General features: G+C 36.4%; 2 protein-coding genes across 3 annotated transcripts; one reads left to right on the forward strand and one right to left on the reverse strand.

Moving 5' to 3' along the window:
• Positions 1,841-10,807, forward strand: LOC109720553 (probable NAD kinase 1). 2 transcript variants are annotated; one of them, XM_020247755.1, is made up of 11 exons: positions 1,841-2,059; positions 3,475-3,646; positions 4,339-4,458; positions 5,219-5,397; positions 5,967-6,080; positions 6,251-6,345; positions 7,044-7,150; positions 7,950-8,023; positions 8,836-8,914; positions 9,004-9,311; positions 9,736-10,807. In XM_020247755.1, exons 1-11 carry the CDS (start codon positions 2,033-2,035, stop codon positions 10,039-10,041), a joined length of 1,581 nt encoding a protein of 526 aa, XP_020103344.1. In that variant the 5' UTR covers positions 1,841-2,032; the 3' UTR covers positions 10,042-10,807. The 2 variants fall into 2 exon arrangements, with proteins under 2 accessions (XP_020103344.1, XP_020103345.1); XM_020247756.1 differs by having other exon boundaries at positions 3,524-3,646.
• On the reverse strand, positions 11,212-13,664 carry LOC109720610 (microtubule-binding protein TANGLED1). The gene is made up of 4 exons (XM_020247843.1): positions 13,431-13,664; positions 13,116-13,258; positions 12,816-12,883; positions 11,212-12,430 (listed from the first exon to the last, which is right to left on the reverse strand). The coding sequence occupies exons 1-4, from the start codon at positions 13,524-13,526 to the stop codon at positions 11,592-11,594; spliced, it is 1,146 nt and encodes a 381-aa protein (XP_020103432.1). The 5' UTR covers positions 13,527-13,664; the 3' UTR covers positions 11,212-11,591.

Raw genomic sequence — 14,161 nt, forward strand, 5'->3', positions numbered from 1 at the left:
TTCATTTTCTCTTTTTGTCAGCTCCTCCGTTAATATTTTATTAAATTATATACAAAAAAACTTCAGACACCCTACCTAGCTTTATTGAATATTCATTTTAGTACCTTTTAGTTTTAACTTTGTCACTGATTTAACGAAAAAAAATTAATAGAGGGTATAATAAAATGAAAAAAATAAAATCACGGGATACTAAATTGATACACTTCAAATCAAAGGGTACTAAAATAAAATAGTACAAAAATACAGAGGTGGTATTTGTAGTTTTTTCTAAATATTATACAAAATATTCAATAACTTACAAAATTTGGATTTTATATTACAGTGAGAGACAAATTCCAATACAGCGGATAACGAAAGGATAATCAAATTCAAATCTGTATCTGTCAGAGAGATCTATTACAGAATTTTACGCGCTCGGTGTATGAAATATACTTGTACACCCGGTTCACGGAACAATTTCTCGGGACCACAAACTGAGTGGGTTGCGTTGACCAGCGGACGCTTCGGCTCATCAACTCTTCAACCGCAGCGACTGCCACGTCACCACCCATTGAAAATTGTTCCGTGGACCACGCTCACCACGTCATCAGCAGGAGATTCTAGATGGACCGTAGATCCCGCGGCGGCCCACGGATGACGTGGTGGACCACGCGGGTTAAAATTTTAATTTCTGAATATTTTACCTCTTTGAAGTATTTTGGCTTTTTATTTTTTTACTGCAAAAATTTCTCCTTAAAATTATATGCCTACGACTTTTTCAGTGTTAAAAAAAGTATTTGAAAAAGTTAATCCTGATCTTTGAAAATATTTTAAAATTTTTCTGATAAAATAACAGTTTAATTCTTTTGTAATTAAAATTTATTTCTTATGTATATTTAACAAGCTAGAAATAGAGTGCGAAATTGATAAAATTGTGCCACCTCTATTAATAATTCATTATCTTAATTAATTTTCTCTCATTTCATGTAACTAAAATTCTTATTATAAATATTTTTTTATTTATTTCCCAAAAAAATTGCAAATAATTTTTATTAAAAAAGGATAAACTTCAATTTACCCTTTTTGTATTTTAGCTCGTCTTACTTTACCATTCTATGATTGAGAAAATTGTTCTTATTAGCTTTTATGTGATTTATCTTTTTTTTATTTATCGAAAAAATCTACCTTCAAATGAGATAATAAAGTAAATTTTTTGATAATTACAGAATAATTAACTATAATTTTTGAATCATTCAACGGTAAAATAAAAATAAGCTAGACCACAGAATCGTTAAATATATATATATATATATTTTTTGAATTATAATAGTATATATAAAAATTAAAAATTAAAATTTGTAATGAAAAATACGGAGACCGAAACCCGAAATGTTGGAAAAGTATGGGCGAAAAGGACAACCAATGTTACCCGAAACGAAATTAGATAGAAATTAGGTAAATTGCAAGATCGGTCCTCAAACTATAGCCATCGTGACTCTTTGGTTCTTAAATTTTAATTTATTATAATTTTTATTACAATCAAATTCATAATTAATTTAGTTTATTAAATAGATACATTATTGATGTAAAAATTATTATCAAATCATCAATTATAATATTTTCATATTATTTATGCATTAATAATTATTTATTAATATTTAGTGAACTAAAATGCGTAATAATTCTGAAAATTCGAGGCATAAATGGTAATAAATTGAAAATTGAGGAACAAATGTCACGGAGTCATAGTTTGAGGGCCAAAGTGCAATTTACCCCCGAAATTAAATTAAATTAAAATTAAAAGGAGTTGGGAAGCATTAAATAACCGAATCCACAGCGGCTCCCTCTCTCTCTCTCTCTCTCTCTCTCTCTCTCTCTCTCTCTTTCTCTTTCTCGTAGCTGAGCTCCTCTCTCTCTCCTCTCTTTCTCTCTCTTCTTTCTCTCTCTACCGACTCCTTTTCCTTTCCCTAATTCGGAAATCGATCGCAGAGAGGAGAGGGAGAGAGAGAGAGTGTGGATCTCCTCGCCTCGCCTCGCCTCGCCTCGCCTCGCCATGTCCCTTGACCAGGTCGAGAAACAGGTACTATGTGCGAATTGAGATCGTTCGATTTGGTTTGGTTGATGAGGAGATTGTGATTTGGTCCTAGGGTTTTGGATCCAGATCGGTTCCTCTAATCGTTGTCATTTTTCGGGTGTAATTTGGGTTGATTTGTAAATTTGATTGAAATTGTAGCTCGATTTTAGATTGGTTTAGTTCTCTAGTTCATAATTGCGAGGGTTTTACTAGCGGAACCGACAGAAGCGAAGGTGGAAAAACCAACTACTCTTGCGTCGTTTACTATCAAATTTGATATTTTGGGTAACATGGTTTCTCCTATTTGAAAATTTTGATAGGAAATGACTTAGAAATATGCTTAACTTTCCTGCTCAGATGTATACTAGATATGAAAAGTACGTGGAATTGATGGATCTGCAAAAAGATTGATTTGGTAGGAAAGGATGGAGCTTTATAGCCGTAAGCCCCTTCGGTCCAAGAGGTTTTGGGTTTAATTCCTCACATTCACCATCCTTTACTGGCTCCATCGCCTATTGTGTTAGTGCATGTTGCATGGTCAGCCTGATCAGTACCATGCAAGCAAGTGGAGTAGTAAAATAGTGGTGATTTTTTCTCTAGGAAATCGTGAGTTGATTCCGTTTTATGAATTTGTTAGTTAAGTTTGTTGCAATATGTTGTAGAGATTTGTTCGATATGACGACAAAACATGCTACGGTTTAGTTTTAATAAGATCAACGTGAAGTGATTGCTGGTCGCCTTAGCTTTACACTGAAAACAAAAAAGACAATGCCTTCCTCTTCATAAGCATCAGATCAAGTAACAGGTCGGTGCACTAGAAAATTTTAGTTAAATATACTACTGATTTGACCGGAGCGGTGCGCCACAACACAATGCAGAAAGGCCAAGTACATAGAGCTAACCAAATAAGTTTGGGGCCAGTTGGAAAAGTTTATTTATAAGTGGCGTATTCTTGTCTGGTCAAAAAAGATAATTTTTTCATCCTTAACCCAGTCTTTTTGGCCTTGAAGAGTAAAGTGAGGGCAATTTTGGAATATCAATCAGAATCACTTCTTCAAGTAATTAAGAAGTGTTATCAAATGATTTCCTCCCATTCCTCCATTTAGAGTAAAGAAAAAGCTCTGTTTCAGATCCGAGTAATCTTCATACTTGGACCTGTAATTGTAAGGAAAATTGGCTAGTTATTAAAGGAGGTTGCAGAAGAGTAAAAAGATAAGAAGTAGGTTACTTCTTTTTTTTTTCAATATAATTCTCGTACCACATTATGTAACAGTCTTCTCAAAAAACTACTTTGTTGGCAATACAGCATAAAATAAACATGTAACAAAAGGTGAAAGGGAAACTACTGTGTACTTTAAGGAGGACTGATTTTAGCTTATTTGATAACTTGCCTGTCTAAATAACAAATTTGATTGTGACAGGCTTCTGATAATAAACTGAGCATTGATGTGTCTCGCCCACGTGTGACAGAAAATGGATTTCTTGCTCCTTTTACATCATTCGAATCAGAAAAGGCGATTCATGAATACATCTCTCAGACACCTGTCAGGTCTACAGATGATCACCTAGTTGAGTTCTCAGAGGCTATGAGAAGTAAGAAGATTTCTTTATTTCCTTTACCTAGTGTGAGTGATTTCCTTTTTCAGTATAGACTGATTCTTTACTTTGCAAGCCAATGATGTCAAACTTGAATATATGTTTGAAGATGTACTGGAACCAGAATTAATATGATGTTTGAAATTTTTAGTACTAAATACTGATAACCTATTTGGCAGATAGGTCAAGCAACTAGAATTGTCGATCTCAACTGTCTTAAATTTTTCCATATGTAAAAGAACTTTCAAATCTTGGGTCTTCAAAATTGATGACGAGTGATATTCTTTTTATTTATTTTTTTAAAATCTTGCGATTCTAGGTCAGAGAACATCTTTACTTTTGTTTATACTCCACAATATAAAAAAGAAGCACATTGCATACTGTGGATGTTGCTTCTCTCTTTCAATGAACATAACCTAGATTCAGCAATTCATAGAACTCCTCAATTTGCCCTTTTTTTCCTTCTAAATTCAAGTATCAAGGCCTAATGTTGTTGAAGGTGGCTGAGATTTTGAGTATAAGATTGAGTAGTTTCTTTATTTACAGTTTCACTATAATATTGTCCATCTATACTAGATGGAACTTTGAATTTTTGACCATATATTCCTTTATTTTGAATGTATGATTTTCTTAGTGAGATGTTTATTAATGTGATAAATTATAACTTTTCTCAATGCTGCAACTGTAAGCTGTTGCGAAGGCGTTACGACGGGTTGCAGAAGGAAAAGCTGCTGCTCAAGCAGAAGCAGCAGAATGGAAGCGAAAATATGAATTGGAGAGGGCACGCAATCAGCGGTACAAAAGTGAAGGTTACTTATCTAATTCTTGCACCACATATTCGTTGCTAAGCATTTTTATGCTGTCTTCTTTAGTAAAAGTTTGCTAGATTTTTTGCTTACACTACATATGAAAGAAGATGATTGGCTTCTTGGGGGAGTTCTTGATGCCTCAACCACAAAATATAGTTAATAAAGGGATATAGGGGAAGTGTTAACAGTTCAGCTGCTTTAAATCCACTTATGAAACTTGCCTAAAAATGCCTAAAGATGGTGGCATTACCATTTAGTCAAGTAAATCATTACCAAATGGATGGCCAAGCCTCCTTTCCAGTTTGGTACTTTTGAGCAATAATATGTCAATAAGAAAGAATTATAATATCTGGAAATTTCTATACAAAGAGAACCTTTTGATTGGCTGATAGAGAATCAAAGGAGTGGTTCAAAGTTTAATGGAGTTCTTCTTTTGATTCATGATGAATTATTTAACAACTGTTTCAATTGTAAAATTCTGTGAGTAATATTATGCAGTATTTATAAGTAGCCAATATATTAGATCTCAAAATTGATGCGGAGTAACTTAACTCGTTTAAGTCCTCTTTCTGCATCTATGCTTAGAAGTAATGTATAATACCAACATATGAAGTGACATGTTCTATGCTTAGAAGGTCCATCTTGAGCATTATTATCCTGATGCGTGTTAAAAGAGGCATTGTTTTGCTTACGCCATAGAGCTAAGCCCTTTTCTTTTTATGTTGTTTACCTGATATTGAACTAATTTCCTGAATTGTAGAAGTAGCATCTGAAGGTTGTTCTTGTTGTTCGGCGAGCTCGTCCCGTCAATTAGTGGTGCATACTGAAACGGAGCAAGCCAAGTGTTGTGGAAATCATGGCATTTGTTCACATGAGGTTCTTGCGGATGAAGTTGCAAATCCCAATTCTGACCCAGCTTGCAAGATGGTGGCAAGAAAGGTAAGGCCAGCACGTTTAACTAAGTGGCATATTTATATTTGGGATTTGGTGTGCAATTTCTGGTAGAAATATCCACAGATTTTCAAGGATTGGATGGATAAAAATATGCCTGGACCAAGAACCGAGATCAAATATATATATACCTGTGTCCATTTAGTTCCAGTTGTCTATTTTCTGATAAAATAAAAGGGCCCATCCTCACTATACTGGAGAAAGTAACTGACATTTTGATCAACTAGTTTCTGTAAAAATTTGTTGTGCCACAAAAGTGAGGCATGTGATTGATTGCTGACGAAATCCATGTCACAGCATGCCTCATGTGTCGCCTCAAAACACAATCACCTCATGTGTCGCCTCAAAACACAATCATTTTATTATGTTATTTTGCCACTAAAATATCTGTTGCAAGATGCCTTTTTTTGAAAAAAAAAAAAAATAAAAAAATAAAAACACCGTAAGATACGACATAAAGCATCCCAATCTCATCTAATAGTGGAAAACATTGAGGAATTTTGTTCTGCCAAATTTCAGCGAGTTACTGTAAGTTATGACACTGTTTCTCGTTCCAGGCGTCATTTAAACTTTCGTGGGGATGCAATGGAAACAAAAGTGGGCAGCACAAACATGAAGTTGTATCCTTTGAGAAAGGAGACATTACAACAGCAGAACGCAGCAGTAAGCAGGTAATTATTCTCTTTATATTTTGATCATCACCATTGACTATATTATTACCTTGCAGCTTCTCTGTTTTGCCTGTAAATGGTTGAAAATGCCTTCTGGATTCAGGCAAGAAACTTGCTGCTTGTGTTCTCTCCTTATTAGTGCTTACTTTGTCTGAACTGTCTATTCTCAGATCTTACTAAAGTGGGAATCTCCGCCAAAAACTGTGTTTATTGTGGCTAAACCAAACTCTACTTCTGTTCATGCTCTTTGTGTTGAAATGATCAGGTGTGCTTTAAAGCTGTTTATCTTTATTACCTGAATCTGTTTCAATTTCTATGATTGTTATCCTCATTGTAGGATTCTTTACTATGTGCTTGTTGCTGAGATTTTAGTTAGTAATTATAGACACCATGATGAGCCTTCACTTCAAATAAAGCATGCAATTATACATGACAATATTCGGATGCCATTTATTCTGAATTTAATTAGCCTATTGATAGGTTATTCGGATCATAGATAACTAGATCATTTTTTTGAAGATTTATTCAAATTCAAACTGACTCCATAAATCTTCAAGAGTTCAATTTAATTGTTTCAAATGGATCTGATACCAAAACTATTAGCCTAATATGACTTACGTCAACTAAATAACCAACTTGAACTGAAAATAACGTAAGTCATGTTTTAAACAGTATCCAAACTCAAATAAACTCCAAATATGAGTCAAATTGACCCAGAATTTGGCCCAAATACATAGAAAGCGACAAGAAAGATTAAATTAACTTGTCCTAACCTATTCTGTGCTGACCATCCTTCATCATTATTCCTACTGTGTACGATCTCACTTTGGTGATTGTGATGTTCAGTAGGAGGGAGTGAGACTCTATTGTTCTATGTCACTTCTCCATTGAAACTTGCTTATAGTACTTCAAAATATATGTATCACATGGTCAGCTATAATTTGCTTCATTTCTTTCCTGCAGATGGCTAAAAGAGCATAAGAAGATAGATGTTTTAGTAGAGCCCCGAGTGAGGGAGGAACTTCTGAAAGAGTCTTTCTACTTTGACTTTGTCCAGACATGGCAAGATGGTAAGCGGGACAATCTTATTAATTAATAACTATCAGTGTTACTTCGGTATCACATTTACGTTATTTTATAGAGCCAATTACAAGATATATAAAACTTTACTGGTTTATAATGGATTAGGCATTTCTTGTCAGGTGGATTTGTCATCAAAATTGGTACAAAACCTCACAATCAAGAGCTATTTTACTTGTTACATTCTTGATCAATGTAAATATGATAATATTTCACCTTTGGTTGATATGGTAATCGCAAAACATAATGCCTTGATAAACCTAATCCTATAACTATTATGATGTAGAATAAATGGAAATAGGGGGCAAGATGAATCACTTATTATTATTATTTTTTTCAAAGATACACCTTTTATTATTTCAGATATAACAGTCTATGTAGCAATTCTAAAATGCCAACATCAATTGCCATCGTGGTGTCACTATTGATGATTGTTGAATTGTTACGTCTCTTTCTGCAGTAGACCTGATTCTTAACTTCTATTTTGTGCTATGATGTTGGAAGATGTCTGACTCTAGTTATATAAAGTATTGCAACAAATGATTTCTGAGTCAAATACTCACGTGAAAGTAAACCAATTTTGTGTTGATCTTGGATTCTAAGTTGCTCAAGGATGCTTTATCAAAAAAAAAAAAGGCTCACGGAAAATTTCTTTTCCTCAGAATTTATTGAATACCCTGTTATAAGTTTTATCCTTAATATGACCTCTTACTCTCTAGCTACTATTGACACTTGAATTGTTTAGAGTGCTTTTTTATTTCCTTCACTAACTATAGTAATTCGTGACAGATGAGGAAATAAAGCACTTGCACACAAAGGTGGATCTCGTTATAACTCTTGGTGGAGATGGAACAGTTCTTTGGGTATGCAACTCAAATGCTTTGACAAGACTTACGTAGTACATTTTGTTCTATAATTTATTTCTTTTTTCACATTCTTTGTATGTGATATAATTTAAGAACCTCATGGATTTTATATTTGCGTAGGATTTTAGGAATACTATTGTTGTTTTCTTTTCCAAATCAATATCCTAGACTTTTAAATTATCAATGATGGAGAGATCATATCTGAGAAGGCATGGTCGAGAAGTAACATTCAGATTTTTTTTTTTTTAACTATAATTGGAAACAACATGTTATTTCTGTTAGTCCTTACTTTCTCTTTGATATTCGAATTTCATTTGCCTCATGGTTGTTATCTTCTGGGAGCGCCTTTCTTGATATAGCTTACTTGAGTTTCTATTGAGATATAAGCATATTATGTGCATCAATCCCAAGGACCTAAGAAATTTCTAATTTGTTATTACTTATAACACTTGATACTCTTTTGGTTTTTCCATTCAGTTCGTTTCTGCACCAAGGAGAATGCCACGTTCTTTAAATTCAAAATATTGCTTGTCAGTATACACTTGTTAATTTAAATTTCAACCAATAAGAAGAAAGCACACTCTTCTTCTCTGTGTACACTTTTCAAATAGTTCCAGGCTGCAAATAGGAAACATCTAGTAATTAATCTGGACATCTATTATGCATATTCAGTGTTGTGTTTCCTTCTGCTTTCATCTTCTTTTTTCAGTCTTTGTGTCAACTTAAGCAAGCTGCATTTGTTTCCAAGCTATATTTTTATGAAAGAGGAAATTGGGTTACTGATGTAGTTTTTCTTTTCTATTATACAGGCAGCATCGTTGTTTAAAGGACCGGTGCCTCCTGTTGTTCCATTCTCCCTAGGATCGCTGGGCTTCCTCACTCCTTTCCGTATCCTCATATTATCGTTCCTACAATTGTCAATTTCAATATTGTTGTTTAACCATACTTTCTACCATTATCTTTAACATATCATTCAGAAAGTGAGCACTATCGAGAAAGCTTGGAAGCTATATTGAAGGGGCCATTTAGCATCACATTGCGCCATCGACTACAGTGCCATGTTGTCCGAGATTCAGCGAAGGATGAATTGGAGTTTGAGGAGCCAATTCTAGTACTGAATGAAGTTACCATCGATCGTGGGATATCATCTTATCTCACTTATCTTGAGTGTTACTGTGACAGCTCCTTTGTTACATGCGTACAAGGGGATGGTTTAATAATTTCAACAACATCTGGTAGCACAGCATACTCACTAGCAGCTGGAGGATCGATGGTTCATCCACAGGCATGCCATGCTTTCATCTTTACCCTCCTATTTATGCTTATGAGTTTGTCGTTATTTCCACTTTTTTAGAAGGTCTATGATAATCAGTTAAGAGAGGAACAACAATTATGGACACAGTTTGGCAGAATTAGATGAATAAGGTGTCCTACTCGTCTCTTATGCCCCAACCAAACATTGTCTAAGAGAAAAGGCAGTTGTACTCTGTTATAAGCGACATTATTCTGACTTCTCATCAGGCACGTCTTGTATATATTAAAATTTTAGCTATACCCTGAAACTGATAGGGTCGTAGAGGAACCACATATGGTTAAGAATTCCAGTTGTGTTTATGTTAAATATTCGTGAAGAGAAAAGGTAAACCTTGATATCTTTTTCTGTGTAATATTTCTTCACAATTTAAGCTCTACTATACTGCTAACTGCAGGTCCCTGCAATACTGTTCACACCAATTTGCCCACACTCACTCTCATTCAGGCCTCTGATACTTCCGGAGTACGTAGCCCTACGCGTACAAGTGCCATTCAACAGCAGAGGGCAAGCATGGGCCTCATTCGACGGCAAGGACAGGAAGCAGCTGTCAGCAGGAGACGCCCTTATCTGCAGCATGGCCCCTTGGCCTGTGCCCACGGCCTGCCTGGTTGACTCGACCACCGACTTCCTACGCAGCATCCACGAGGGCCTCCACTGGAACCTCAGGAAAACCCAATCTTTTGATGGTCCCCGTGATTGACTTTATGTCTGATCAATCGACTATCTACTTCATTGAGGTGGATCTCATGCAATCAACCACCTGGCTTCGAAGTTTGAAGCATTTTTATCATGAGGGTAAAAATGTATGGAGATCCCTCAAATATAAGCCGTTCGGAAATAGAACCCCAAGCTTTATTTTTTCTCGACTAATACCTGCTCATCTTTTGCTAGTTTTGATTATAGTCATTTCAGTTAAAGTCGAATTAGGGTTTCTGTTAAAATTTAATGGCAATTCTGTTAAGTTTATTGGCCCTGCCTGCTTTTTAGCTAACTGATCTGTGCATTCAGTTACAGTTAAGTGCTGATAATTAACTTTGACAGAAACCCGAATTCAACTCAAAACAGACAAAATTTTAGGGGTGTCAATCGAAAATAATAAAGCTTTGGGTTCTATTTAAATTGGTCTATAGTTGAAGATGTCTCTATATATTTCAATTATCTGGATTTATTGAGCAGTAAGCAGGAATTACTTGTATTATTATTTTACAGCAATTATGTGTAGAAAATGCTAGTGTAAAGTACACATCGGTATTTACACAAACCAAGGAATTAGCCGATTGCTAGCCGCGAACATGTGGGAGAGTATAGTGACATTATATAAGTGTAAAGACATCAATGTGAAATCTGTTGTTTCAGCTTTGCAAGAGAGAAAGTTAATGTAAAGCCTCGAACAGTGAAAACATCAAGAACAATGTGTTCAATAGTTGAAAGTAGACACTGATGTTTCCCTTCTTGTCCAAGTTATTACATATAACGGTGTTCAGTAGTTACGTGTCTAAGTCATTTAGCGAGGATAACATCTTCCTCTCATATTTATCTTGCAATCTTTGAACAACCTAGAAGGTATTTTTGGTTATGCAGTCATGCGGGTAACTGTGATGATTTCGTGAAACTGTTATGACTCGACGTTACCAGTGTGATGTTTTACTGAAAACTTGGGATAACATGCAGGATATGACACTGTTTTAGGAACTGGTTCAAATTGCTTCTTGTTGTACTTCATGCTTCTTTTTTTAGTTTTTCTTTTTTTTTTTTTGTTGGGTCAGCCCCATATGATTTACATCAGAATTACAGGAAGAAGATCCTGAATTCATAAATTCAAGTGTAAATTAAAAAATCTATTAAAAAAGAAGACACATAAGTATGATTCTTGTCTAATTGATTTGATTTCTGTAAACATAAGTACCCATCAACACAACATTAATAAAGAATCATCCAAAACATGTACAAAGACATCCATTCAGAGCTCTGTTTGGTGCCTCTCAATATTCATCTGCAGAGGAAGACGGCTTCGCAGCCATTTCACAGTTAGTTATTCGCAGGTGAAGTGAGGGTTCGTCGAAACCGCAACTTCGTCACTTTAACTTACTTTCATCAGACCAAATATCAGAACTTACATTTTTGCCGAAACTTATTTCTCCTCTCCCTTATATCAAATCAAATATGATGGTTACCGTCCAAATACTCCCGCCACCTTTTTATGCCACTTTATACCACTTTCGTCAAACCAAACAACAGAACTCTCCGCTTTCACCGGAACTTATTTTCTGCTCTCCCGCGAAGCTCAGAACCCCCTCCCCTGCTTGAAGAAACCCTCACAGGAGTGCTAAAAATAGGCCTCTGCTTCAACCCCTCACTACTCCGCCGAACAGCAACCATCATCCTTGTTCTCAGTGGAGACACCAACCGACTCGCCAGCTTCGACGGCGAGAACGAGCACCGCCGGGCCCGCAGCGGGGGCGATCTGAGGGCCGCTGCGGGGACCGCCTTCTTCGACGCGAGATGCGACTGCAGCGACTTCCCCGGCGGCGACTTGATCGCAAACTTATGAGGTGTTTGTTGAAATTCCTTCTTCCTCCTAGCAGCCGCAGTGGTGCCAATGATGGGGGACCTGGTCTTGTAGAACCTCTGCTTGTGTGATGACGAGGAGGGGGAAGTAGAAGAGTTGGGGAGGAAGAGAGGGTTGGGGAAGAGCACCGCCTTCCGCGCCCACGGCCGGTTTCTCGGCGAGACCCGGTTCGCAGCTACAGACGGCCGCGGGGGGGAGTCTGGCTTGAACCGGATGCGGACCCGGGCGCGGTGGAGGGGCGGGGAGGAGCCCCCGGCGGCGGAGGACTCCGATCGGGCGGCCCGGCGGAGGGATTGCTTCTCCCTCATCCGCCGAGACCGGAGGGGGGTCGACTCGGCCGGCGGATTGCAGCTGCTCCTTTTCTTCGTGTGAGGGGTTTTCGGGTCGCCGCCTGCGACCTTCGTTGCTGCGGCGACAGCGGCGGCGGCGACGACTTTTTTCGCAAATTCGGTGGCTTGTAGGATCTCCACCACAGTCTCTCCTATTAGCATGGCAGGTAGGGACATTCGGCGCCACTCCCCTGAGTTTGAATTTTTATTATAATAATAATAATTTCTTAAAAAAAAAAAATCAGGGGGCGCTTGATTCGGTGTAAATCAAATCCAAAAATTATTTTTCGTACGAAAAATATTTTATCGCTTGTTGAGTTCAACATAAAAATATTTTTCCGTAAATCATTTTTTTTGATCAACCAAACAAACATAAATTTTTTTTCTTTCATCTAAACAAATATTAATGAAAAACTATTTTTGTCCTACGAACTAAAAATATTAAAATGTAAAAAATTAGGAAAAGTTCTTTTTTATGATTTTACGCTGAACCAAACAAGCGGACTCTTAATGAAAACAAGAAAGAAAATTGGGTCTAATAAAAATTGGAAAATTAGGAATTATGGGTAGTAGTACCGTTAATTGAGCATTGGAATTTCCCGGGTGGGGATTTCTTAGCGGATGCGGATGTGGTGGTCCTCATCCTGATTAGTCAGTAATAATAATAAACAAAAATTAGTGGTAGTAATTGGGGAAAAAGAATATGGAACTTTGGTGTATAAAATAAAATTAACTCTTTGACTTAATTTAATATACTCGATCAAGTAGAAGATTATGATTATAATTCAAATCAAAACGAACAAAAGTTGAAAAAAATTAAAAAAAATTATCAACAAAAAAGGGAAAAAAAAAAAGAAGAAGGAAAATAAAATTAACCTCAGGGTTTCCTGCTTGCAGCGGAGGCTGGTCCGGAGGTATCCGCGGGTGCTGCGGGGGCTGAGGTTGACGCCGGCGACGACTTTGGCCCCGCCTGCGACCGTGTACTGGAGCTCCTGCAGCCGCGCCACGCACCGATCCACCTTCATCGATAGTGTACACAACAACAGCGACAACGACGATGACGACAACATCAATAACATTAGAAGAGTAAGAAAGAAAAAAAATGATTTTGATTCTGATTCGATAAATATTGATTGGAAGTGTTGCATTTTGATTAAAAGTGTTAAAAAAAAAATTGAATGGAGTCCTTACCTTTTTCAGTGTCTCTCTGACGAGATTCGGATTGAGAGCGGCCGCGGCCGCGGCCGCGGCGATTCGCTTCGCCTTCGTCGGAGTCTTCGCCACCATCTTCGACTCCTCTCTCTCTCTCTCTCTCTCTCTCTCTCTCTGTATCTGTGTCTCTTGCTGTATGTATGGGATCTACCTACTAAAGGAGGAGGGGGAGGGTTTGGAGAGTTTGAACTGGGAAACGTACGTGGGGTTGTAACGGTCACTTTGAAATCTACGAGAGGCAACGGCTACTTCTCTTTTTTTCCTTTCTTTGACTTAAATAACGTTTTGCTTTGTCTCCCATATGTGACACCTGTACAAAAAAATGGACCATTTTATATTATTTTTAATTTTTCTTTTATATATAAAATTAATTTTACACAGATCCTTATATAAATATAATGAATTATAAATATATTCTTATAAAGTTTAATTTTCATATATTATCTTCGCAAAATTTCTGATATTTTTAAATATATTCTTGTCATTAAGATCGGGTAGAAAAAATTAGTTAATCATAGATAAAAAAACTAAATCTTAGCTAGTTAATGAGATGAATCAATCTTTTTATCCCTATTTAATTGACAGTCGGGATTTTTGTGATGGCAAAAAGGCCATTTCACTTATAAAATAAACAGTATTGTAACGGTAACAAACCATAAAGATATATTTGAAATTATTAGGATTTTTATAGAAACAATATATAAAAATTA

Source organism: Ananas comosus, linkage group 14, assembly GCF_001540865.1.
Source record: "Ananas comosus cultivar F153 linkage group 14, ASM154086v1, whole genome shotgun sequence".
Classification (NCBI taxonomy): Eukaryota; Viridiplantae; Streptophyta; class Magnoliopsida; order Poales; family Bromeliaceae; genus Ananas; species Ananas comosus.